Below are 25,762 nucleotides of genomic sequence, written 5' to 3'. Positions count from 1 at the left end.
AGTCTGGAGAAGACAAGGAGAACGTTATGCTGCCTGTAACGTGGTTCAACATGACAGGTTTGGTGGTGGGTCAGTGATGGTCTGGGGAGGCATATCCATGGAGGGACGCACAGACCTCTACTGCCTAGGAAATGGTGCTCTGACTGCCATAAGGTATCCAGATGAAATCCTTGAACCCATTGTCAGACCCTACGCTGGTGCAGTAGGTCCTGGTTTCCTCCTAATGCACGACAATGCCCGGCCTCACGTGTCAAGAGTATGCAGGCAGTACCTGGAGGATGAAGGAATTGAAACAATTGAATGGCCTTCACCATCCCCTGACTTAAACCCAATAGAACATCTCTGGGACATTATGTTTGGGTCCATTAGGCGCCGCCAGGTTGCTCCTCAGACTATACAACAGCTCAGGGATGCCCTCACACAGATCTGGGAGGAAATGCCACAAGACACCATCCGTCGTCACATTAGGAGCACGTTGTCAAGCATGCATACAAGCTGGTGGGGGCCACACAAGATACTGAAAACAATTTTGTGTGGCAGAAATTAAATTTTGGAAAAAATGGACTAGCCTGCCACATCTTCATTTCACTCTGATTGTATGGTGTCTATACAACTGAGCCCTCTGTAGGCTGGAAACCTTTATTTCCATTCAAAGACTTGGCATCCTTTTGTTCCTAAAAAACTGCTCTGTCGCTATTTGTTTAAATATCCAACTTCATATTGAGATCTGATGTATCTAATGTGCTTCTTTAAAGTGCTCCTTTAATTTTTGTTAGCAGTGTACTTGACATTTAAAAACCTGGAATTTTTTTGAAAGTCAGTTTTCTTAACCAGTTTAGAAGTCGCATGGCAGAGTTTCTACCCTGAAACCGGGAGACTGTGGGTTTGCATCTAGAGTCTAGAAAAGGCAAAGACTAAAAATGAACTCAGCCAGCAAACTTAAACCATCCAGCGGTTCCTGAGCAAAGCCATAGCCAGGGTTGGTCAAGAGCCACAACCCTGCCTGTTTTCCAGTTCTCCTTGACCAGTTAACCAGCCCTGCAATAGCATCCTTCATAAAGTCATTCAATTCCACCGATCATGCGTCTTCAGCCACAGTGTGGTATTTCATTCCAGTAGCGGTCACAGAGCTGGATTGAAGCAGAACAGCTGCTCAAAAGGCTAAGACAGGATAGCATAACATCTGTTCATCCCTACAATGATGCTCAGCAGTAAAATATTGAACGTTCAAATATGACAGTTATCAACTCAATTTTCTGATTCATTTCTTTTATATGCAGTGTGTTTACAAGGGTAGGATAGTTTTTTTTTCAAAAAAAGCTAGTTTAAAAGTTAGTTAGTTTTAGGATTTTATCTTCTTGTTTTTTTTTGTTTGTTTTTTTTTTCACTTTTTACTGATCCGAAAAATGATCTGAACAGTGGCACAATCTGAACCGTAAGTTTTCTGATCCGTTATACCGCTAGGGGAAACAGCCCCGAAGTAAGTCACCCCTGGGCTTCTTTTTGTGTTAGAAATTTCGAGGAGCCTTCACGGTCACTTCTGATGCTTTTAGCTACCTTTTTCAGCTAGCCAAGACGGATCAACAACAGCAGTGGCAAACGGATAAAGTCAAAAGACCAGCTCCACGTCTCTCATTTTTATTGGTTTTTATTGGAAGAACATTTGTTTTAGCTTGCTCTTGTTTTTCAATTAAAAATGTTAAAGGTGCTTTTAAAAAGGTTTCAAGGAGAAATGTTACTAACTTTTTATTCTCAATAATGTGTGTTACCTTAATGAATACAGAATCAAATTAAATATGTTAAACCATATTCTTTATTTTCTCCTTCTATTTCATGAAATGCAAAAAAAAAAAAAAATGTATTTGGCCAGCAAACAGGGATCCCATTTAGAATTTGGCCCTTGGAGTGAAAAAGTTTGGACACCCCTGGATTAGTCTAATCTGCTCTTGCTGTTTAGAAGAAAAGCCAATTTACAACTGTTGCATAATGTGAAATATATAATAATAGTATAGTACAATAAACCAGTCTATCCACAACTTTCCATGCACATCAACATTTAAACCCAGCTTGGTGTCAGTGATTGTTGCTTTGAAACGGGAGATCTTTTTCTGTCATACGCATGTCTTAACCACCAGGAGTCCTACCAGTTCCTCTTCTTTTGGTTTCACAATAGTTTAACGCCATAAGAAAGGGCACACAAAGGAGGAATTCTCACACCCCCGCGGGGGCGTCTGCATGATTTAGCAACCGGGAAGCAGAGACAAAACAACGACGGACTTCGGATGCACCTTAATTGTGCGCCAGCTGAATGAAAATGGCCTACAGAAAGCAGCTCACTGTTTCTATGAAGGATGTGTCAGATTTCTCACACGCAGGTGTGTGAAGGGGAAATTTACATGAAAAGTACAATTTAGAGATAAAAAACAAAAAATAAGTTGACTAATTTAGCTTTTAAAAAACCTTCCTTCTAGTATTAAAGATAAAAAAAAGTTGATAATGCAGCAACAGCTAGACAAAAAACACGCACATCTATGGAAACATTAGAAGACTTGTAACGTGAAACAGCGAAAAGAAGTAACAATACCAGCTAAACTGAAAAAACAATCGGAGCGAGCTTCTGTTACAATGTGACCCAGGTCTCTTCGCAAACATAAGTGTTTGAATTCTCCTGTGGACCCCACCCCGCAAAAAACAAGAAAAGGTCATACCCTCTAGTGATCAAATGTTGCGAAAGTCTGACCTTTCTTTTCTTTTTTTAAACCTCAAAAGCATTCAGAAAAATAACTAATAGAAGGTAAATGTGAGTTAAATGAGGTCACCACATTACACAGATCAGACAGATGGAATTAAAAATATATATTTGGTACAGAATCTTTTTTATTTACCAGCTGTTAGCCTTCACAGTTAAAAGTTTTTCTTTTTTAAAAATTGAAAAATTTCAGGGTATAAAGCGTTCAGATGGGAGTGCCTTCTGGTAGTGGAGTAAAGTTAAGGGGAGTGAATATTTGTCCTTTTGAGTAGGACTGTAGAAGAACGCATTTGGACAGTGAAAGGCCCAGCTGGCGATTAGTTATTCCAAGCAGATGGTCTAAATTTAAAAAGAAAAAAAAGAAAAATTAAAACAAAGTGGATTTCAAATAACTCTCCTCAGGTCCAGTAAAGTAAATAAAATCTACAACAACAAAAAAAAAGAACCATATTTAGATGTAAATTGTCTGACGTCACAAAAAATGAATAAATCTGAGCATTTAATCTGATTTGTTGATGACTGTAAAATGCTAAACAGCTATATAGTAAAAGAGCTATGAGCCAGTTAGTCTTCTAATGAGCTACAGCCAAATGAAAAGTTGTGTCCCCCGGGGCAGGCCTTGCCAAAAGAAATTAAGCATGGGCTGGATAATTCCCCTTGTACAGATGCCCACTCTCTCTGCAGTCTCCTTTTATATCTGCGTTGCCAAGTCGAAGTTCTGCAACTTTGAGAGAAAAGAGGAGGAGAAGCAGAGGGGATTACAGGGGAGAGGAGGAGTATAACGTCTCCTCGCGTCCCAATTTACACCTCTCAGGTCTGACTTGGCTTTCCTTCCCTCTATTTGTTAGCTCCTCCCTCTCAGCCTCTCTGTGGGCTTTGACTTTTTATTCGTCCTTCGTCCCGTCCTCGCTCGCCATATCCGTTTCACCGTCCCCTCACTTTGCAAAATCCTTCTCGCACTGTTTCCCCCCTTTTGCTTTCCTTTTTTTTCCACCTCAGCGGCAGCAGCAACAGCAGCAGCTGTGGAGGGGTCATCTAAGGCAACGGCTCACATGCAACACTGATGACATCAAAGCCCTGCAGGGGTTTTCTTTCATGGTTTGCACGGTTGCAGTTGTGAGGTTTGGCGGACTCGAGAGGAAGCGCCACAAAAACAAAAACAAAAAAAATCGGAACTTAAAAAAAACTAGTATGTAAAAATACTAAAAGGTCACTGCGAAGCCCCACAGTGCAACAAATGAGCCATTTTCTTGAGAATGACAGCCGGCACTGATGTGGGTTCAGGCTTGCAATCACCCAGATGTTAGCACTCACTCTCTCAGGCCGATTTAATGGTTTCATTCACATATCTTAATTTTGAGTCTCTGTAACAAAAAATGCACACATCATCAATGTGGAGCCTGATTTGACTGGAAAAGAGTCCAGTGCCCCCAAAATGGACAAAAAAACCCAGAGGACCTGAAGGCTAGCCAGCAGGAACTGTGACTTTTTTCCCCTCCTCTTCCTTTCTCCTGCAATGGGGCTTTAAGACTGTGTTTTGCATTCAAACACTGATCTAAATGAGTTAGGCAAAAGCCTCAGGCAACAGGCACAACATGAAAAACACATTATGACTGTGGCTGATTTTCCCCAAGCTAAATATAACGTAAAGTGCTGCTCCTGGAGACGTACCTTTGGATTTTTCCTTCCTTTTAATGACATTTGTCTCAGATTTCCCACTCCACTAAAATGCAACACCTGAATTTGCCTATATGTGTTTTAGGAAGATATGAATATATGGTGAATATATTGTCATTATATTGGGGTTTTCTGAGAATTTGTGCAAGGATGATGTAAGCAAACCCCTTCTTTAATGATAAATATATATATATATATATATTTTTATCACAGTGCTATTCTTTACTGACACTTAAGACACAAACCAACTTCCCTCAAAACTGTATCATTGAATTACCAGACAAAAGAATTTATTTTATTATATTTCATCTATTTTTGTTTTTTTCAAAAGTTTAGGAATTCCAATTAAATATGTTGCTTTGTTAATTCAACATGTATTATTTTTTTATTTTTCAAAATTTCAAACAATAAAAAAGATTAGAAACATATACAATAAAGAAACATGGTTGAAACAAACATTGATATGCATTTTGAGACATCGGTCTAAAAAAAAAAAAATCATGGATACCTTTCATTGTTGTGTGTTTTTAGCTAAATGTTTTGTTTTAATGTTATATATTTACATTAAACATGTTTAAGGTCAAAATCAAATTAGTCACCATGGAAATGTGCCATGTGCTGCTCATGCACAGGGACTTTCTGGATTTATTTGGAGGCCAAAGAGGTGAATTTTGACAGTGAAGGACAGCAGAATCACATTCAGATGACATTTACAGCATACAGCAGTGGATGCAGTTTATTTTTATCAAAAATAAACAAATCATTGGAGGATTTCTTTGTATTTTGAGTGTTTGAACTGAACAGTATTCTGCATAAAAAAAACTATGTGCACATTCACATTCAAAGTTGCGTATGTTGTAGATGTGTTCAACATGTTGCTTGAAACTAATAACTAATAAATTTAATCTTTTTTGATATTTTACATTCTGCACTGAGACAACCGTTCATATGGAAAATACTCTCTCTGGGTTTATGAAGGTGAAGATGCATGCAGACTACGTCTAAAGACTTTTCCATAATGTCTTTCTCTTTTAACAGGACCCTCGTGGCACCCTGAGAAATTAATTGTGCAAAAAAAGAGTGTGATGGGTGAAGCAACACCTTAAACAACTTGAAACAGGCAGAATTAGCAGCTTAAATTAACAAAAAAATAAATATGTTGTTGAAAGCATGGACTCTTTACATTCTGTAATTCTATAAGTTAGGATTTTGTTTAATATTAGCTCTCTGATGTGTATTTCAGCCGTTAATATAAAAAACATTGAAATAAAATGAATCCCTAAAGCATTGTCATCTTGTGTTTTACCTTCCACAGCTCTTTTGAAGAAGACTTTGCAGCTCCCACATGTCACAACACCGTAGTGGCACCCTGAAGCCTCGTCTCCACAAACCAGGCAAACTTTGGCCGTTGAGGAAGGTTGTCTCAGTGATGAGCTGTAAACAAACACACATAGGGTTTCAACCAAACATTCATTAAAAGCAAAATAAACAAGCAACACAAATGGCATCAGCAAATTAAGCCCTCGCTGTGCCCTTCCCACATAAGGCAAATTGTGAAACTTAATTTTTTTACCATCCACTGACAGCAGCAGTACCCAACCGCAGGCCATAAATATATCTCCCAATAGACTTTGCAGTTCTCTGATTTACAAGTAGACCATGCTTACAGAGATGACACTGACAGATTTATGGGTCGTATTATTTAAATCCAATAAGTTGAGAGCAAGATGCCAAATCTGTGCAGACTCAAAACCGCTCATCCTTCTCTGTGAGGGTCTATGAAAAGGGTGAAGATAAAGGAATAGAGTATGGACTATGCCCACCCCTGGTCTATCTAAATTGTAGACTTAAAACACCTAAAATCAACCGTCTCAAATGCACAAATCAGTCCTGACATATGCTGTAGTTAGACAGCAGTCTGCTGCTTATACCTGCTCCAAAGCTTTGGTTACTTTGGACTATTTACCTTTCACCACTGACCGATTCTCATAATTATATAGCCATTAAAGCTCCAGATGAACACAGTGTCCTTACCAATGCACGGCTAAGTGGAAGAATTAGTTAAAAAGTTCCTGCAAATGAGATCTTTGAATCACAGAGATTAGTCTCAAAGGTCTGCCTTTGGTTAATGTATCATGAAGCAGGTGGAAGTTTTCAAACAATTTGACTACAGTTAACCATCTTTTACAAAAACAAAATACCAATGTGTCAGATCAAATATCAGAAATGCATTAACCCTTTAACACCAAAGCTTTAGTTTCAGTGTTGACATTCTGTTGATTTCTGTAACTCCTCAACCATGTATGTAAAGACCCATTCCATTTTTTTTCCATTTCAAACATGTTATTGAAGTATTTTTCTCATGATGGAAGACATATGCAAAGAAAATAAAGATTAAAATGGCATTTCTTGTAGCTGTTACATAGAAGTAAAGACGACAAGTCAGATGCTCCCTGCTCCACTCTATTCCAACGCATCCATTTGTAGACAACAAGTTCTGTGTATATCTTTCTTTTTCTCGTCTAGCTCATAACTGTACGGCTGGATAGCTTCAATATTACTCACCATTTTTGTTGCGCCCAATGTTTGGTTGGGGGTGTGAAGAACTGTAAGCTAACAGGGGAGAGTGTAAAGAGATGGATGATGGGAAGTAGGGGTGGGGTTACTCTGGGTCGACAGTCCCGCTCACAACTCAGAGGTGAATCTCTGATTAATTACTGCCACTCTGCAGAAACTTTTTCCTAAAAAAACAACTCAGGTTTACGAATTTGGCTAAAAACAGCATAATCAATATTATGACGCTTTTACAATAGATCAATAGATGTTCGGAGGGGGACTTTAATGTAATTCCAGTGGATTCTGACGTGGCGAAAAGCAACCTCGTGTAGATATGCAACACTTCACAGTACCGCTTTTAGCGCGTTCTTGAACGAGTATCACATTCCCGGAATGAACACAGTAAGAATTTTTGTTTACACTCTCTCCCACAAACTTACAGCTCCTCACAACTCCAACCTAACATTTGGGGGTGCAACAAAAATGGCAAGAAATATTGGAGCTATCCAGCCGTACATTTTTGATCCAGATTCCAGCTCAGACAAGGAAAATGAAGACGTTCATGGATCTATTTGTCTGCATCAGAAAGTAGTGGAGCAGGAAGCTTGTCGCCTACTGATTGTAGAACTTACGTCACAACTACAAGCTTTTTGCAACAGCATTTTATCATCCGCTTCTGATTCACAGTGATTTGAATAAAGAAACAGTCAGAAATACAAATTTAGTTTAATTTTCTTATATGTCCATTAGAAAAATCCTACAACTGAGATAATGGAAAAAGTTGCATTCTATGTTACAGGATTAAAAATAAAGCCATGAAATGACAATATTAACTTTATCAGTTAGCAAAAAAAGCTTCTCAGATTAAAATGATTGGTGGGTTTCATTAAAATCCTAGAAAGCTCTAAAGTTTGCACTGTCTGCAAACTTTCATTCTGTGTAATCCTCACATGCACTACACATGCAAAGAGCACAACATGTGGATGGGTACACAGAGGGAACAGCTTGTATCAAAACATTAAAAGTGGCCTCAGCTTCCCCTTCTTTTCTGTGCTAATTACCTCTCTTCCATCTCAATCAATAACATGCAAGGTGATTGTCTGCTTAACATTCTCAGTACATCCTTCATCAAACCAGCTGCCAAGCTCTCTGTCCTCCTCCTCTCTCCGTCTCTCTCCTCTGCACACACATTTCCTCTGGGGGAACTAGCTGGAAAGGGGTACAGCAACAGCACACTCAGATACAATCAGGACCACTGATCTAATTCCCTCTTGTCCATCTACACACACATTCAATTTGTTAGGACGCTTAGAGGAGTCTCTGGTGAGGTGTTTGTCTGACTTGATACTTCTGGCACTGGGCCCCATGGCTCCAGCTGAGTGACTGAGAGTGTGCATGTGTGCAAATCCAGTTCACGTCAAGACGCATTTTTCAGTGTGTTAACACACAGAGATACTCCTCCATAGCTTGGCTTTTTCACTCCATCATCAAGCGGTGTTAAAAAGAAGACAGCGGCAGCCAAGAGAAACAGGCCCCAGAAGGTTTTCCCGGCCAAGAACGACACGAGCAGCAAACAAGAGGTCCTCCTAAAGTATGCTTCTAATATCGAGCTGCTGGTCAGCCCTCTTTGAACGCTGCCGCACATGAAAACCTCACTGCTGCATGCCAGCATGCTTGCCTGCTGGTCAACCTAGCAAGGTGACTTCCCCTCCCTCAGAGAAGTATATAGGTCACTCGCTCGCTTTATGAAATCAAAGCAGACAGGCCGGGCTGCAGAGACTGTGCAGCAGCAGCAGCAAGTAACCGACCAAATCAAACTTTCTGTTTTTTTCAAAACGGTTTTGTAGATGGAATTGTTAGTTCCTGCAAAAATCTTATCTCAGTGGTGCTCATTATGCAATACAAAGCCTCAAAACAAGCACATTTACCAAGATTACACTGGCTAATTAGAGATGTTCTTTAGAGACGTGCCTCTACTGTACTCACACCACTAAATCTATGCAAAAAAAGTTCTGTTGTGTCTAAGCTATATCTGTGACTTCTTATTTCTTGACCCCTGTCTCTTCTAGCTCTTTGTACAGGCTCAGCTTCACTCATTGGGACCGACTGAACAGATCAAAGGTCTCATTCTTTGCTTCAGTTGGGTTTTCTTTCTTTTTTTTTTTCGACAGAAACCCCAGGGCAGCACTTTCATTGTTTTGAAGCCCTTTCATCTTTAAAACACAACACACACAAAGCTCACGACTGATTTAGTTACTGTTTATTTCCCATGAGGGCACAGATGAGGACACAAGGACTGATTCGAGATTCACAAGACGAGGTTGGCATCTCCGGCTAATATACGTCGCCTCCCCCCTTTTGTTGCTCATTCGATTAGATTCCATTAATCAGGTTACCAATGGAAAAGAGATGTTGAAAACAAGCAAGGCCCGGATTATAGGGGAGGTCCAAAACACTGGACAGATGTTTGAGCTCAAGCTGCTTTTTTTTTTTTTTTTGCACACAGAAGTCACACTGGGAGCATTCTTCAAATGGTTTTAATAGCTGTGCTCCCTTTTAGCTGCAGAAGTTTATTTAAATCGCAAACGTCCAAAAAAGAAGTCGTTTAAGGCAGCGATTTACTACAGTCAAACTATTTTGATGATCACAGCGCTTTTTGCCCTTTATAATACTTTGTTGGCTCTCTCAATTCTTTTGAGCTATTAAGACTCACTCCAATGAAAATTGTGTTTTGAACATGCTCTTGTGGGATTTTTCTAAAGATGGAGGAAATTTATTTAAAAAAATTAAGATTAAAAACAGGATTTCTGAATTTTTCTTAATTCAAATTATGGTGAATTAGGAGCAGATGAAACAAAAATTTTGTTTGTAAAAGCTTGCAGCTGTTAGCTACAAACTACAATCGGTGGGCCACAGGCTCCCTGCTCCGCTCCATTCTGATGCATTCACATGTAGACGACTAGATCCATGTGCGTCTTCGTTTCCTTGATTCAAGCTGGCATCTGACTCAAAACTGTACGACTGGATAGCCCCAATATTGCTCGCCATTTTTGTTGCACCAGTAATATTAGCTTGGGGTTGTGAGGGACTGCAAGCTAGCAGGAGACAGTAGGATTGCGGTGCATGTTGGGTAGTTTTGCTCTGCAGCTCAGTGTTTGCCTTAATCTCAAGCGCCTTTCCCTGCCCCCAGCCGCCCGGTCCTGCTGACGATCCAGACGATCCTCTCAAACACACTGAGTGTAAACAAAGGCATGCTGGGAAATTAAGGCAGGCTCACGCCATGCTAATGGTGAATTTCTAATGAGCTGCCACCACTCTGTCGAAACTATGCTCAAGAAAATGGTACAAGTTATTTTTGGGAGGGGTTAAAAACCTCACAATCATAATTAAAAGGCCACTGGGAACGCTTTTACAACTTTACTTTAGGAGTAACACAACAAACAAGAGACACAAAAGGAAGTCCACCTTTCATAGCTTTATCAACACAACATCATTATGGGTGAATGATCGGGCGTGAGATGGACGACAGCGAGCTGTCACGGTTGGGAATGCACTCTCTAACCCTCACAAGTACATTAGCATGGCAGCGTCAGTAAACAAGCGGCTGAACTACAGAGAGCTCTGTTGTGACAATGTCCTCATCATGTGTGTAACGCTGCCTGATGTACACACACTTGCAAAAAAAAGTGCACAGCACTTTGTTTGCACCACTGTGGAGCCACCCACCCACTGTAAAGATAAATCTGTGTGTGTGTGTGTCTGAGCAGACACACCGACTGGCTCACTGTAGGGCTGTTATCACAGGGATAGTTGAGATTAAGTGCCACAGCCTCCATGAACCTGCCCTTCATGAAAGAGAGGCATACTTGACTCTGAAAAAACAGGAAAAACACACAGACTACAGTACCTGGCCAGTCTAGCCTACAGTTTTTATGTAACACATGAAAAACCTCATATTTTGTTTCAAAGAATATTCACAAAATGTGACTTTTTTTAATGGGTTCATATATGTTAGAGGTGACAGCCATGGCTTACATAAGCATAAGAAGATAAGGCAAACGTGGGGCTGACACCCATCGGCCAACCTCTTGAAGGGAGAGCGGTCTTATGGGTGGTGTTAGAGAGCCACCCAGGATTTATTTTTCCCTCTGGTGAAGGTGACCCTGACGTTGGGCAGAGCACCTGAGCATACAGAAATATGAGATTTCCTCTTTGGCTGGCTTGTGTTACACTCATGTTAAGGTTACAGTTTAATCTGAAGTAGCATTTACAAAAAAAATTACAAAGATTTTACAAATTTTACTTTTCTTGTCGTGTATAAGAAGCTAGCGGTATCAAAGTGCTTGAGGCATCTTTTTGGGGGGGATGTGGTTTTTGAATTAAATCACAGAAGACAAAGACATTAGAAAAGTGCTTTTTTTTGCATTTTTAGGTTGCTAATGCTCCTTGGTTCAAATTCAACGCTGCAAACTCGATACTCCTCTAAAAGCTGCAGCCTATAGGTGACCTTTCTCACAGTCGCACATCGCGACTTACATTCCCCCATACACACCAATTGTTTGGACTGTAAACAAAGAAATGAGACAAGTCCCAGAAACACACAAACACTAAGGCCTCTTCAAGGAGCTCCTGCTGCTCCGCTCCACGAACGGATACAGGCTCGCAGTATCACTTCCATCACCGCGGTATCCAGTTTGTGCACAAGACGTCTGAAAGCTGTAGCTCCCTACACTTCTGTGAGCACTCCTCTGAAACTCTTTGCAGGTATTTGACCTTTCCGACAGCTGCAGCTGAACAATCAGAAACCCGACAGACACTGTGGATCCCCAGCAGAAGCGTAACCCATCCGGTCTTAACAAGCTTGAGGCGTTTACCGTTTTAACCTCGCCAAAATCCCCTCCATTCACTCACAGCAAAGGAAAATGATCACCTGAAATTCTTTGGCAAAGTGCCTGAGCACATAGACTCAAATCTTTGGGAGTTGTGGTGGGCTGTTATTATCAGGTGGGGTCGGATTATCATGAATGGAACCTCCTGTTGGTCGGGCCTGTCAAGGACACAAGGACCAGCTTCGTCCATGCAGAGCGAAATCAGGGCTCAGGGCGCTTCCGGACACTCAGTTTATCGTTTCTGTGTGGCGCCAATGACCTAATCTTACACATAAATTGAATACGTTACTTTGAAGAGCATGTTTAAAAGTTGAGTGGGGAAATATTTATGTTCTTGCACAACATCACGGCATTCCTTTGGGTGACTTCCAGGGCAGTCTCTAGGCTCCAGGTACACTACTAACCCTTTCAATTTATTTTTATATATTTGTTTTATATATATATATTTAATTTAAAATACATAAACAGCATATATATACTGTATATGCATATACTGTATATATTGTAATAAAATATTTGCACATTGTTTTACTATCTATCTATCTATCTATCTATCTATCTATCTATCTATCTATCTATCTATCTATCTATCTATCTATCTATCTATCTATCTATCGTATGTATATATTAATTAAAAACAACACCAAAAGTAAAAGACGATAACATACAAGTTTCAATAAAATTGTCAGGAAAATATAAAAAAAGACATATACTTAAAAAAACTATATTTAAGTAATATTTTAAGATACTGCTCTAAACACACTTTGTTTTACATACACTTAGTTAATTTTTGAAATTTCCTTCATGGTGACTGATGTAGAGCAGCATTATAAAGCCATTGTTTTTCTACTCTGCAGCTTTGTACTTGCTGTGATAAAGCTGAGCAACCGCTTTAGCTTCTTCAAAGACCCGACATTTCTTGTCTGCTAATTTTTTTTTTTTTTTTTTTCTCTGAAGTTCATCATGTCTGGAAACAGAGCCCAACACAAAACAGCTGTAAACACAACTGACATGCTGGGAAATGCAATGTCAGAAAGCAGGTCATTTTCAGACAAGGGAAGCGGAGAATGACTTCAAACAATGGGCCAGAGATTAACTGAAAATGGTTAACATGTGAAGGATCATCCAAAAAATAAAACATAAAAAAGTGCACAGTTTTGTGTAATTTCAGCAGAAAAGCTGGTTTTAAATCCAGCTGAAGGCACATAGGAAAGTCCTTCCTCTTTAGGCGCCATTTATGAACCAAGCTCTGCTCTCCAAAAGTATTCTGATTACAGACCAAATCCTTTGGCTTGTATGAATGAACTCCTGACCTGAACTTCGCTGCTGCTCATCCTTTAGCTTTGTTTACAGCTCAGCTCTCCTCTCTCCCACCATCTTCACACAAAACCCGGCACTTTACAAATTTACCAATAGGCAGATTTGGGTTTCACTGAATGGACAGGAAGTGACCTCCAAAGTCAGCTTAGAGGCCCTAGGACAAATGAGAAAAACAAATCCCTAGACAGGAAGATTATCTTTAAAGGATCAGCCCTGACCTGAACCACCTCCACTCTTCATACTCCTTACTTCTAGTCTCTGCTTTCTAGGAACCGTCAGCACAGATCTGACACTACTTTATGATGACCTCCCTCCACACGGAAAGGGTCTGACAAAAACAAAAAAAAAAACCAAATTTATTTTAAGGTGAAGGTTCAACTTAAAATACCGAACCCTTAAAAATGCACGAACCCAGAGTCCAGAGCAACAAAACGTGCCAAAAAATATTTTATTCAAAAGATGACCTTTCACTTTCTCCGGTGATTCAAAAGGGACTCACTGTGAATGTAGGTTAATGTACACTGGCGCTAACACATGTTGCCAGGAACCCTACGCATTAGCTGTCATATGTGATCTTCTTCAACACCCACTCATCATTTACCATTCCGCTAGGACCGGCTTGGAAGAAGAGCACGAGGTCCGGAGTGAGCACACAAAACGTACACGAACATACACATTAAGGCATGCATTGAGTCATGCAGAATAAGCCAGTTCATGGTATGCATACACAGATTTGAAGTGGTTCTGCATGACCGCAGTATATCAAGTCACAACTTTGAGAAGTTTGTCGTGCGCAAACACCAAAGCCGACTCTCTGGATGGCTAAAATCCAGGTGTTTAGCAGCAGAGTGCAAATTCAGGGCGTCAGCTCCTCGAACTGCTTTGCTGTCGAGCCTGTTTGGCAGCAGCCTCATTCTCAGCTTAAAGTCCTGACCACACTCGAGCTGCTGAATCAAACCCCTGCAGAAGCCGGTTCAGAAATCATTCAGGGATGTTTAAACACCCACTTCCATGCAAATTATGTTTTTGTTTTTCATTTTTGTGGCATTTTTCTCATGATGTAGGACATGTGTAAAGAAAATGAAGCTTATAATTGCATTTTTTCGAATTTCTTTATTCATTGTTCTGATTCACGAGGAGACAATAAAATGCCATCGTAGTAATTAGGGCTGCCACAAACGATTATTTTACTAGTCAAAGAATATTATTTGCGATTAGTCGACTAATCGGGTCACATACAAAGTGGATGTAAAGCGCACATCTTAACCATCATTAGCTTTAAACTAACAAAATAAAGACAATTAGGATTATTGTTTATTAAACTTTTAATAAATTGTGCATCCTCTGTCCTTCATTAGTTTCTGGTATTAAAACTAGATTAAATCAAATAAGGTCGGCATCTGAAACAAGGAACTATTTTTCACAAAAGATAAAGTTTGGGTCTCACTGACTCAAATATAAAAAAAGGGCATTTTTTGGTGCTGAGTGTTCACAACTTTGTTCAAGTTTACTACAATCTGACTCCATATAATATAAAGTAACGGCTAATTGACTGTTAAATTAGTCATTGACTACTATATCTAGTTGAAAATTAAGCTGAGTGGGACACAAGATTCCTGCTACGCTCTACTCCGCAAAAACGATGGGGTAGTGGCACCAATGGTCCCAATGGTTTTATTTATTTCGCATAAAAATGGAATAATCATGATTAACCTCTTAAACAGCAACAGGGACATTCTCAAACCAAATTCGCTCAAAATGCACCCAAAATGCCACCCATAATACTTCACTCCCAGTCGATTTACTTTCCCTTCATACCTAGGAACTTTTTTCAAGCATTAGTTTCTTGTAGGAAGGGTCAGAGGTGGAACACCAAACCGCTCTTGTGTCTAAAGTCCGTTTCACACTTAATCGCTTTTTTTTCTCCGACAATCTTGAAAAAATTGTCCAATCTAAGGTAAGTTGCGCAAAGGAAAAAATAAGTACATGATTATTGATTATTTGTCTCAGTAATAAAAAACAGTAGAGTACCTATGACAAATATTTTTAAAGATATTTAACGATTTGGGTTTGCCACAGAATCGCATGAGGAAAATGATCAGTTGTAATTACGTACCTTTTTTTTTTTTTTTTAAAGAAAGTGCTATTCCACTGAGTATTTTTATCCATTTTAGTAATATTGTGGTGCGATAAATGTTATTTCTGTCCATTATTATTCTTTAGACCTATTCTGAAAATGAACCTGGCTTTATACAAGAGAAAGCAGCACGTACTGTATATCTATTTTATGTACTGTAGTCAAATATACCATCTCACCTTAGTTTAGCATCAACTTAAATGCAAAAATATGATTGTAAAAAATGTCTGTTCATATTTAGAAAGAAAGTCAGTTGTTAAAAGACCACGGCAAATGTTTTTATGGTAGATCAAAAGATGGTTGGAGTGAGCAGGTTGGGTGGAACATCACGAAAAAACAATCAACTATCCAACTCTATCAGTGTTAACTATGTTGTAAAAATAAATGTAAGAAAAGCATTTATTCTGTTCAGGTTTGTTTGGAAGGAAAAAAAGCTGTCTGCTGAGTGGCTGAACACATAGATGAACTCTCCCTGCAGGTCGCACCGGTTCTGCTGATGAACAGACATGAGCACTTTGACTTAGAACCTTAGAGCGCCGAAGGGTAACATGCATGTGGTGTTGAATGAAAAAGAGAGCCGCAGGGCAAAAAAACACGAGAGAGCACAGACACACACGGGCACACACATAATGCTGGTGTTCATCTCCAAAGGATTATGAGCCCAGGTGGCCTGCAGATGAACAATGCAACACCTGCTTAGGAACATGCTGCTATAAGGTTCCTGCATAAAAAATGGCTTTAAAAAAAAAAGAGAGAGAAGTTTGTGCAAAATGAAAAACCTGTCAGGTTGTACTGATTTATATTGTGTCATGTTGTTTTTACAGTCAGCTAAATCAGCTGCAAATCCTCAACTTCAAGACAAAACTTTGTTCCCTGTGAGTGAAGATCAGAGTTTACCTAAACATTTTTGAAGATAATTTTAGTGGAATCTTTGTTATTTTCACATTTTACGTGCTAAAACTTCCGTGTGTTGCCAGCGGCTCCGGCATGTCTATACCTTTTAAGTGTAACTCGTGGGTCAGCGAGAGGAACGTGCATGTTTTGAAAACAGGGACATGACCCGGGGCGTACATATCATGTGAGAGCTCAATTTTCGGCTCAAAGAGGGGTAAAAAAAAAAAAAAAGGTCAATCTTACTGACCCCAACAAAGTCTTCTCATTGTTGTTGTGTTTTTGGTGTTTTTAACATGTTTTTATGGGATTTTTCTCATGATGGAGGACATATATTAAAAAAATTAAGCTAAAAACTGAATTTCTGTTTGGTTGTAAATCAGGAGCAGAGGAAACACACAATCAGCATCCATAAGCTCCCTGCTCCGTTCTGATGCATCCACTTTTAGAAAAGTAGATCAATGTCCATCTTAATTTTCCTCGTCTGAACTCAAAATTGGTTAGCTCCAATATTGCTGGCCGTTCTTCTTGCCACGTTAGGTTGTGAGGGGGAAGTAAGCTTGCGGGAGTGCAAACAAAGGGATGATGGGAAAAGAGAACAGTCTAACAATGCACCAACTTCCTGGCCACAACTCAGATGTGAATTACTAATCAACTCCTGCTGCTTTGCACAAACTATGTTCACAAGACGACAAAGGTTTTTTTGTTTTTGCCTAAAAAGAGAATTATCATAAAATCATTGAAAAGACCACTGGGAAGTGGGATTTTAAGAAGGGACAAAGTTGGTCATAGTCACACACCACTGTTTTGCTCTCGATTTGATAGATTTTAACAAACATGAGTCACACTGACAAGTAGACTGAGAAGTGGATCTTACATAATGTGTTAGAAACTTGTTTTTTATTACATAAATACCAACTAAAGTATTAACAAATCAAGGAAAAAGTTGTTTCCTAAACAGTAAAATGAAGACTTTCATCAGTTTCAGACAGAGATCTTGAGAATTTTATAAAATAAAGCAGCATTGTTGTGGAATGAAAGCTAAATAATTCAAATCAAATGGTTTATTTTCCTGATGAAACGCATACAGGTGCATACACATGAGCTCATACTTGGAGAATCTTTCAAACTCTGATCTTAACGTTCATTCATGCAGATCTGTACACCAGGGGTGTTTGGTTGGATTTAGTGCAAAGCCTCTTAATTTGAAGGTGAGCAGCATAAGTTGTAAAATAGAATGATGAAAACCAAAATACATGTGTGTATGTGGATGCTTCTTATGACAAACATGCAGTTGATTTATCAGAAGGACCTTGAAAAAGAAGATTTAATAAGATTTATTTTTTTTTCTCACATGTTTACTGTAAAACAGCCCATCGTGATTGTTTCTTCATGGCATTTAGGATTCATATTTTACAGCAATTAATCTTCGCTTAAGATTAATTTCGTTTATAAATTGTCATTAAATCCATCCTTCATGATTGGCAAGAATCGCTTGATACATGGGGTGTTGGATAAATGTTAAAGAACCGGAGAAAAGTGTCAAGTAAAGAACGGCAGAAGCAATACAACATTTATTTTCAGGAAAGCGTTAAGGATGCATGCAAATATGTATATTTTTTGTAAGATTTTAAATAAATAAAATTAAATTTGATTAATTTTTTAAAGACATTGTCCACTCACGTGTCCTTGATTTCTAAAAATAACTGAAAATGCAGTTTTGTGAGCAACAGTTTAGACTCCAACAGCCTACTGAGCTCTTGACAGAAGGCCGTGGGGATTTACAGCAAACAAAGGAGTTCCTATTTGTGCAGCAGAGAAGCAGCTTGTAGCTCAACTTTTTTTTTTTTTTTATTAAGTCACTGTTCTGCATCACATGGTCAGTGCTAAAGAGGGTCTTTGCAAAAAGGAAATAGAACATAATTTATTTCTTCATCTGAGAGAGTAATTGACTGCTTAAGAAAGCACTCAACACAAATCAGTGACTAAAACTTGTTTGCACTAACATTACGTGTTATTCTATTCATTGATGTTTTATAAGACCTTACATGACAAAAGAGGTCATCACAGCTATGCTAAATAAGATGTTTGTTCTTTTAGATAAAAGCTTAGTATATCGATAACACTAATATGAATTCTTACATATTAAACTGCACATATGTAGCTTTGGCCTTTAAATTTTAAAACCTTAAATCAATGTGTTTAAAATCAAAATCGTGCAATTTTTCAATATCAAAGGTTCTTGGGGTTGTAGTTAACTAATATGTTGGTTGTCAAAGTATTTTGTAATTAAGAAAAAATATTTAGTCACAAAAATTTTGTTTAGTTAATTTATTAATTTTGTTTAAACTGGCCACAAATATTTTGAAAGGATCTTTTCCCACTATTTGTTAACGTTTTTTTTTTTTTTTTAATGAGCCAGATACAACAGCAATTCCACTGCATTTGTTTTTACTTGTTTATGAAATTCCTTACTATTCACTATAGTGCATGTTTGCTATTTTGTACAGGTGTCCAAATCTAAAATCACAAAATCAAGTGCCCTGGAAATTTCCCAGAAGTCTTTGCAGAAAAACTAGTGTGCATTGATGTTCACTAGATAGGCAAATATAGACCATAATGCATTCTGTTTGAACAATTTGTCATTTGAAAAATGTACACGATGGACTTTACACTCGCTGACATGATTTCCGGTTTAGGTCGTTCATAGCCGCAACTTCACAAAAAGTCCTCCAGCTTGACTTTGCCGTCCTGCAAAAACTTTGAGCCAATGAAAAGGATATGGAGTGGCGCAGAAACCAGACAGGAAGCAGTGTGAGTTCCTCTCACACTTTTCAAGTTACGTAAAGACTCCGGTGTCTGCACCGGAGCCGGACTTTATCAGTGTGAGCCCGGGATTAGGTTTTTCATTTTAGCAAAAGGGTGATGCCATATTTGCCATCTAAAAAAGGAGCGAGCATTTGCACGATTTGCATTAAACTCCAGGGCACTACAAAGTCCTTCACTACAGTATGTAGTCTTTTAGGGGTTAGGGCAGGGGCAGAGCTGTTAAGGGGGCGGCAAAAAGCTTTCCCCCCACAAGTTGCCCCCAATTTTTCAGTCAATATTAGCATCATTATTGACAAAGATTAAGAAATCCCCAACATAAGCTTATTTAAGAACTTTAAATAAAACCTTGATCCCCTCAATTTATTTAGTTTGTGTATGACGGTCTTTCACTCTGCTCTTTTCGTTTCCCGCCCTTGCAAAGTCTTCTGCCCCATTCCCGCCACTCCATTTAAAATGTTCTAGCTCTATCATTGGGTTAGGGAGAAGTGAGAGAATTTGGACATAGCAATAATTTAACAGGAAGGAGATACTTAGATCGTGAGAGATAGTGGCTGCATATTAGGTTTCGTTTCCTTAACAATTATTTTCTCCTTTTTTTAAGGACTTTGTTGCACTTCCAGGGCCCACCAGTGCAGCCTTTAACACCGGTCTTATAGGATTTAAGCCAAAAACATGCATTTATAACACATCTTTCTACACACCAAATGAAGTAGTATAAAATGATAAACTCACAAAAGTCCTAATTTGCATCCATGTTTTATTATTTTCAAAGTTGCTCCCTTACTTTAGTAAAACCCTTAAATAAATGGCTGTTAAAATACAAAGAAAGTCTTTACCGGACATGAAATCCATCTAGAAAGCCCCTGAGCTGCAGAAACATTTCCATGAAAAGAAGCAGTCAACACTATCAGTTACTTTTTCGAGGTTCCTGTGTGTTTACAGTTACTAAGTCATGATGCCTTTCCAGCTTCTCCTGCAGACTTTCTAAACAACATTGCGTAACGATATTTGTTTCAGGATTTTCCAAGAGCTGCAACCCATCGTTCAATTTCAGACCTTCTTCTTTAACCCTTTATTGGGAAAAATGTCTTCATTGACAGATTCTTTTTCTTTAAAAATACAGTTAACTTTTGGAAAAGTGTTGAAGGTCTGAAATATCTTCCAAGAATGGTTAAGAAATATAGTTTAAGCTCACTAGTATTGCCCCACAAATTAACTTCAAACCCAATGTGCCTTCTTTTTTTCTTTTTTTTTTTTTGTCTAAGGCAGGCACGTCTTTGAGAGGTCTTTACCCTGGCTATTGCTTTTGCAGCTCCTCTGTAAACAATCCTGCCTCCTCAGCTGTTTTGTCAGAGACTATCTACTCCCTCATGGCTTCTCTCACTTAAAAAAAATATATTCTTGTAATCTTTACTTCCCACTGAGCAACTTCCAAAAACTTAAGTGGATTAAAAGTGTGTGTTGAAGACAGACACTTTGTTGAAAAATAGATGAAAGATCCTCTAATGTGAGCAGTTTGTGTCTTTTCTCTTAAATAAAGTTAAAAACAATTCATTTTTTTAATAACTTTATTTGGGTTAAACATTATGATTGATTTTTTTTCTTTAAATTATAATTTTAAGCAAATACTTTATGCATGCTGCACAGTTTTAAGTAGTCAAAATGTCCTATTTGTTTACAGGTCCCATTCTCCTTGTGTGAATTTGTAACTTGATCCAGGAGGAAGAAGAGAAAGAACCACAAGAGGAGTTTATTCATCCCACACTTGTGCTCTACGGAGCTCTTCCAGTCACAGCAAATCTGTCCAGAGAGATAACTATGGGCTAACAATCAACATAAGCTAGTTCAGGTCTTTGCTGTGTGTGCAACATAAGTATAAATTTCCTCTGCCTTTGGCCTAACAAGAGATTCAATTTCCCTGGTTCTGGTCCACTGAAATCAGTTGGCAGGGTTGGAAACAGCAGAGCGTGAGTGACGCAGAGTAATTTGCTAAGAGAGGAAGGTTAATGTGAAGCGCACAAGGTCAGTGGATTTGCAAAGGTAACTTTGGCTTTGTTTGTGACTTTCCCTTCTCCTTTTTTTCTCCTTTGTCTTTTTTCTTTCTCACACATGAACACACACACAGCCCCAGAATCCCTCAGTGGTTTCTTTCCCTTTTGCTCGTTTCCTCTCCCTTTTTTTTCTCCCACATCAGCTTTCTCTTTTTGGTTCTACTTTCTGTTCTTCTCTTTAATTTATCTATCCACTCTGTTCTTCCTTCTCTTTTTCCACAAGGCAGGAAAGTCGCTTTACATTTCACAGGGGTTCAGAGAGAGAGAGAGAGAGATAGAGCCGCACTGCAATAATTAGATTAGGGGAGTAATCTCCAAACAAACGTATGACACAATATGCAGGATCATTTAAGGTGGACAGAAGCAATCAAACTGCCAGCTGTTAAAAAAAATATACAACAAGGGGGCTATTCTAGATCAGAGGGATGAACAAAAATAGAGATACTCAATTAAAAAAAAGAAAACTTCAATGCAGGAAGTCCCTGTTCTGTTCTGTCATCTGTACATGAGTTTATGCAACAAAAAAAAGGTAGTCGACAACACATTTTGTCTGTGAAATAGCTTTGAGTTCATATACTGCATATTTATGTCCAGATGGACATTTGTGTAGTAATCTGTTGCACTTCTGTTCACAGCCAGGTAATGCTATAAATAGGCTTAATACGGCTACAGATTTGCCGAAGCGCAGAATAAAGCGAATGTTGTTGTGAAGTTTCATCAGAGCTTTCGGAAGCACTGTGAGGACATGTGCAACCAGGACTCTCTCACATGCATTGTTTAAAACTAGATAAAGCTGCTCTTGTTACACCAGTTATTGTACTTTTCTGGGCATAGCCAAGAATATTTAGTGACTATTTGTCTCTTTTATTGCTTAAAATAATAGTGATCTCTTGAAAACTACCTGCTTTTTAAATCAGAAACTTTCCTTTTCACCAAAGTGGCAGTACGTTTTCTTCAACTTTTTTATTTAAACATTAAGTCTCTTTTACAAGTAAAATGAAGAAGATCAAAGGATTTTTAAAAAAATCAGATTAATTTGTTTAAAAAATAATCATACCAGTAAAATGTTTTAATGGTAATTCCAGATAACAAAAAGGTTTTTAAATAAATTGATTATACAATGTAATTGTTCAAAGACAACTGGATAAACAGATTAAAAATGCAAAGATTTGTCCCAAAAGTGAAATATGGTTTTTTTTGCATTTATCTCCTGAAACATAAAACAAGGATGAATGCAATAAACAACTCTAAAAGGCTTTACTACATTAAAAATAATTGTGTACATTATATAGACAAATGGTCCTAAAAGCTTAAAAAAATAATAATTTTACCAGTTCACATCATTAACTAACTTTGATGTTTAAACCTTTTCATTACCTAATGACCAAAGGGAGGGTACTTTCCCTTTATCCTAGTTCTTTGCCAGGGATGGTACAAAAGATGATATATGTACAATCTTCATGTTTAGGTTATTGTGTTCAAACTTACCCCATTAAAAATTAGCTCAAAATAAAAATAATCAGAATTCTTGACTGTAAAATGAAAACTGACCTTGTGCAGATGATCAGGTCAGTTTACTTGAGAACAAGTTCTTTATTTGAGTAATAGATTAAAATAGAACACCTTAGAACGCAGGAACACAAGACTGAAAATTCTATTTTAAAGACCCACTTCAATGAAAATTGTGTTTTTTACATAAAACAAATCATTAAATTAATTAAAAGTGCATTTCTGAGTATTTCTTTATTCAAACTGTTGTGAATCAGGAGCTAACAAAAAATGTAGCTTGAAAAAGATTTTATTTGTGGCATAGAACATACTCTGGGGGTGGGGCACAGGCTATCTGCTCCAATCCAGTGGTTCCGCCCACAGCTCAGAGCTGAATTTCTAATAAACTACTGCTGCTCTGCAGAAACTATGTCCTTGAAGACACATAAAAATTATTCGATTTTGGCTAAAAATGCCATAATCATAATGAAAAGATCACTGGGAACGCTTTTGAAATGTATCAAAAGATGATAAGATTGGATTTTTAAAGACTGCAGTTTCCAGATTATGATACTAGTAAATACCACAATATCAACGTTTTTTGTAATGTTCTGTCTTTTGTTGTTTGTGAGTCGTGGACCAAACATCAAGACCAAATATCACATCAAATCAATTAACTTTGAGTTATTAGCCTACAATACTATAAATATGTGCTATCAGAAAAACAATATGAACTTTGAAAACTTTTTTTTGTATCATCTGTTGTTGCTTTTGAATTTGCAAATGCTAACGTTGCCATTAAATGATTTTTGTTTGTTTGGTGTGATAATGGCAAAACTCTGAGCTGGATCGTCTCTTTCTCATCAGGATTTTGAACCAAATCAAATGTTCATATGGAATTATTCGTCTTCTGATTGATATAAACAAGGAGAGTTCACACTATCATTAAGAGGCAGTACCGTTCTCAGATAAGGAATTAAAACCAGAAAAGCTTTTCTGTAATGTACTAGAACATGGTATGTCTATCAAAAAAATATATTGTGAACAAATACCAAAGTTTGGTAAAGAATCCTTTTTTCCAAAATCCTCAAACTTCTGATGTGGAGTGTGAAAGCTTCATTGGAACCTGCCTGTCAGACTGCAGTGAAGATCGTTTTGATAAAAACGTTACACTGCAACTGACAACCAGTCAGCGCTTGAACAAAAGCCCTGCACTGTCATCCTGCTTCCCTGTCTCTGTCTAACTGGTTTATTCCTTCTTCATCCTCACCCTCTTCTGCTTCCTCTCCGCCTCTTCCCCCTTCGTCTTTCTTCAACTTCTCTCCAAAACCCTTGCGTCGTCCTACGGATTTGGGAGCTTAAATGTCAGTTTTATGATATCAGTGCCATTCAGATTAAGCGCCTTAAATGCGATGTAAATGTAGAAATGTGGGCCAATGAGTGGGCACCGTTCAATCCAATTAGACATAATGAAGGCGGCCTCAAGGAATCGAAAAAGCAATAATATCTAATCATTTACTCAGGCTTACTGACTAATACATCCCGGTTATCTGAAAATATTCTTGTATGCATTTTCAAAAGAGGGCAAAAAAAAGCAGTATGTAAGCGGTATAGATACATTAAGTTATAGAGTGGAGAGCCACGTTTTATTGGTACAAGCACAAATTCAATCAATGAAATGATGGGGACAATACTGGAGGTTATTATATTTTTTATAAAAAAAAAAAAACGTTTTTTCCCCCATTAGATGTGTATTTCAGAGTTTAAGAAACACTGTTTACATGCTCTAGACTTGTGCACTTAACCCTGGGCTCTTTACTGCAGTACATAGTAGGTAGAATGGATTGATTGGCCATCATCAGCCATCACGAAAGATAAGGATTAGAACACACTGCTTTATTCTTATTTGCAAAAAAAAAAATCTTCAGTGCTGGATGAATGAAACATCCGAGGCTTTTTAATTGAAGCCTTCTGCATAATAAAAGTCCGGTCTGTGGAGGAGTTTGTGTGCGTCTGTGTGGTGTCTGTCAATGGGAGCTTCATCGTTTTGGAAAATCAAATATTTGTGGGCCGCATTGATTCTGGAACGAATCTTTACACTCTTGTGCGAGCTCCGTCCTCCCCGCCAAGATTGTCTGCGCCGTTGACACGCTCTCTCTCTCTCTCTCTCTCCCAGGATAAGGAGTCACTTTTTTGAGCTGCATTCAATGTGCAGGGAAAAAAGAAGAAACACTCTCCACATGTCCTTTCCGTACCTGTCTCTTCCTGATGATATTGAATACAAATCTGATGATGGAAAAAATAAGGTTTAACTAACAGGTGTCATCATTTGGGCACCTATAGGATGCATTTTTTAAATATCTAAAAAAAAAAAAAGTATTGTTTGTAGCTCTTTTTGAAAGTGGTGCCCCTTAGGGAGGTGTAGTCAGAATTGTGCAGAGTACTAAAAGAAGTGCATCAAGTTGTTAGGACTTTCCCATGTGATATGGTCTACTTCAAGATATACTCCAATAAAAAATTGGGGCTTTCTGTGTTTTAAAATGTTCTTTTAGCATTTTTCTTGTGATAGAGGACATACACAAGAAAAACTAAGACAAAAACAGCGTTCTGATTATTTCTTTATTCAATGGCTGTAGTTGTTGCGTGCAAACTGCAATCAGAAAGCCACAAATTTTCTGATCCGCTCCATTCAGATGCATCAACTTCCAGACAAATAGATCTTTGTTTTCCTCATCTGAGCTGGTATCTGGATCAAAATGGTACATCTGGGATAGTTTGGATATTGCTCGCCATGTTTGTATCACCGCTAATGTTAGGTTAGGGGTGTGAGGGGCTGTAGGCTAGCACGAAGGAGCGTAAACAAAGAGACGATGGGAAATGAGTGCAGGCTTACTCCCTGAGACCAGTCCTGCCCACAACTCAGAGGCAAATTGTCGATAAACTTCTACCAATGTGCAGAAACTATGTTCTAGAAAATGATACAGCATTTTTGATTTTACCTAATCATAATTAAAAGACCACCAAGAACACATTTACAACAAATCAAAAGACGACTGGAGCCAAAAAATGAACCGTTCTCCTGGCAACTTCCAAACTCAAGACTGGTCCATCAGATTTCCAGATGAAGAGGTGTGAATTATGACTCTAGAGAAGGCGATTCCACTGATCTAGAGTC

The 25,762-nt window shown here is 38.3% G+C and overlaps 1 protein-coding gene across 3 annotated transcripts in view; it reads right to left on the bottom strand.

Annotated features, from left to right (window-relative positions):
- Positions 1-25,762, bottom strand: part of nr3c2 (nuclear receptor subfamily 3, group C, member 2) — a 78,905-nt gene that overhangs the window by 26,431 nt on the left and 26,712 nt on the right. For all 3 annotated transcript variants that reach the window (XM_024259679.2, XM_024259680.2, XM_024259682.1), the window contains one exon: positions 5,733-5,860. In XM_024259679.2, the coding sequence (XP_024115447.1) occupies positions 5,733-5,860 (128 nt within the window). The remainder of the gene's footprint in view (positions 1-5,732; positions 5,861-25,762) is intronic.

This window comes from Oryzias melastigma, linkage group LG1, assembly GCF_002922805.2.
Source record: "Oryzias melastigma strain HK-1 linkage group LG1, ASM292280v2, whole genome shotgun sequence".
NCBI lineage: Eukaryota > Metazoa > Chordata > Actinopteri > Beloniformes > Adrianichthyidae > Oryzias > Oryzias melastigma.
This window is presented reverse-complemented; position numbering and strand designations above follow the sequence as displayed.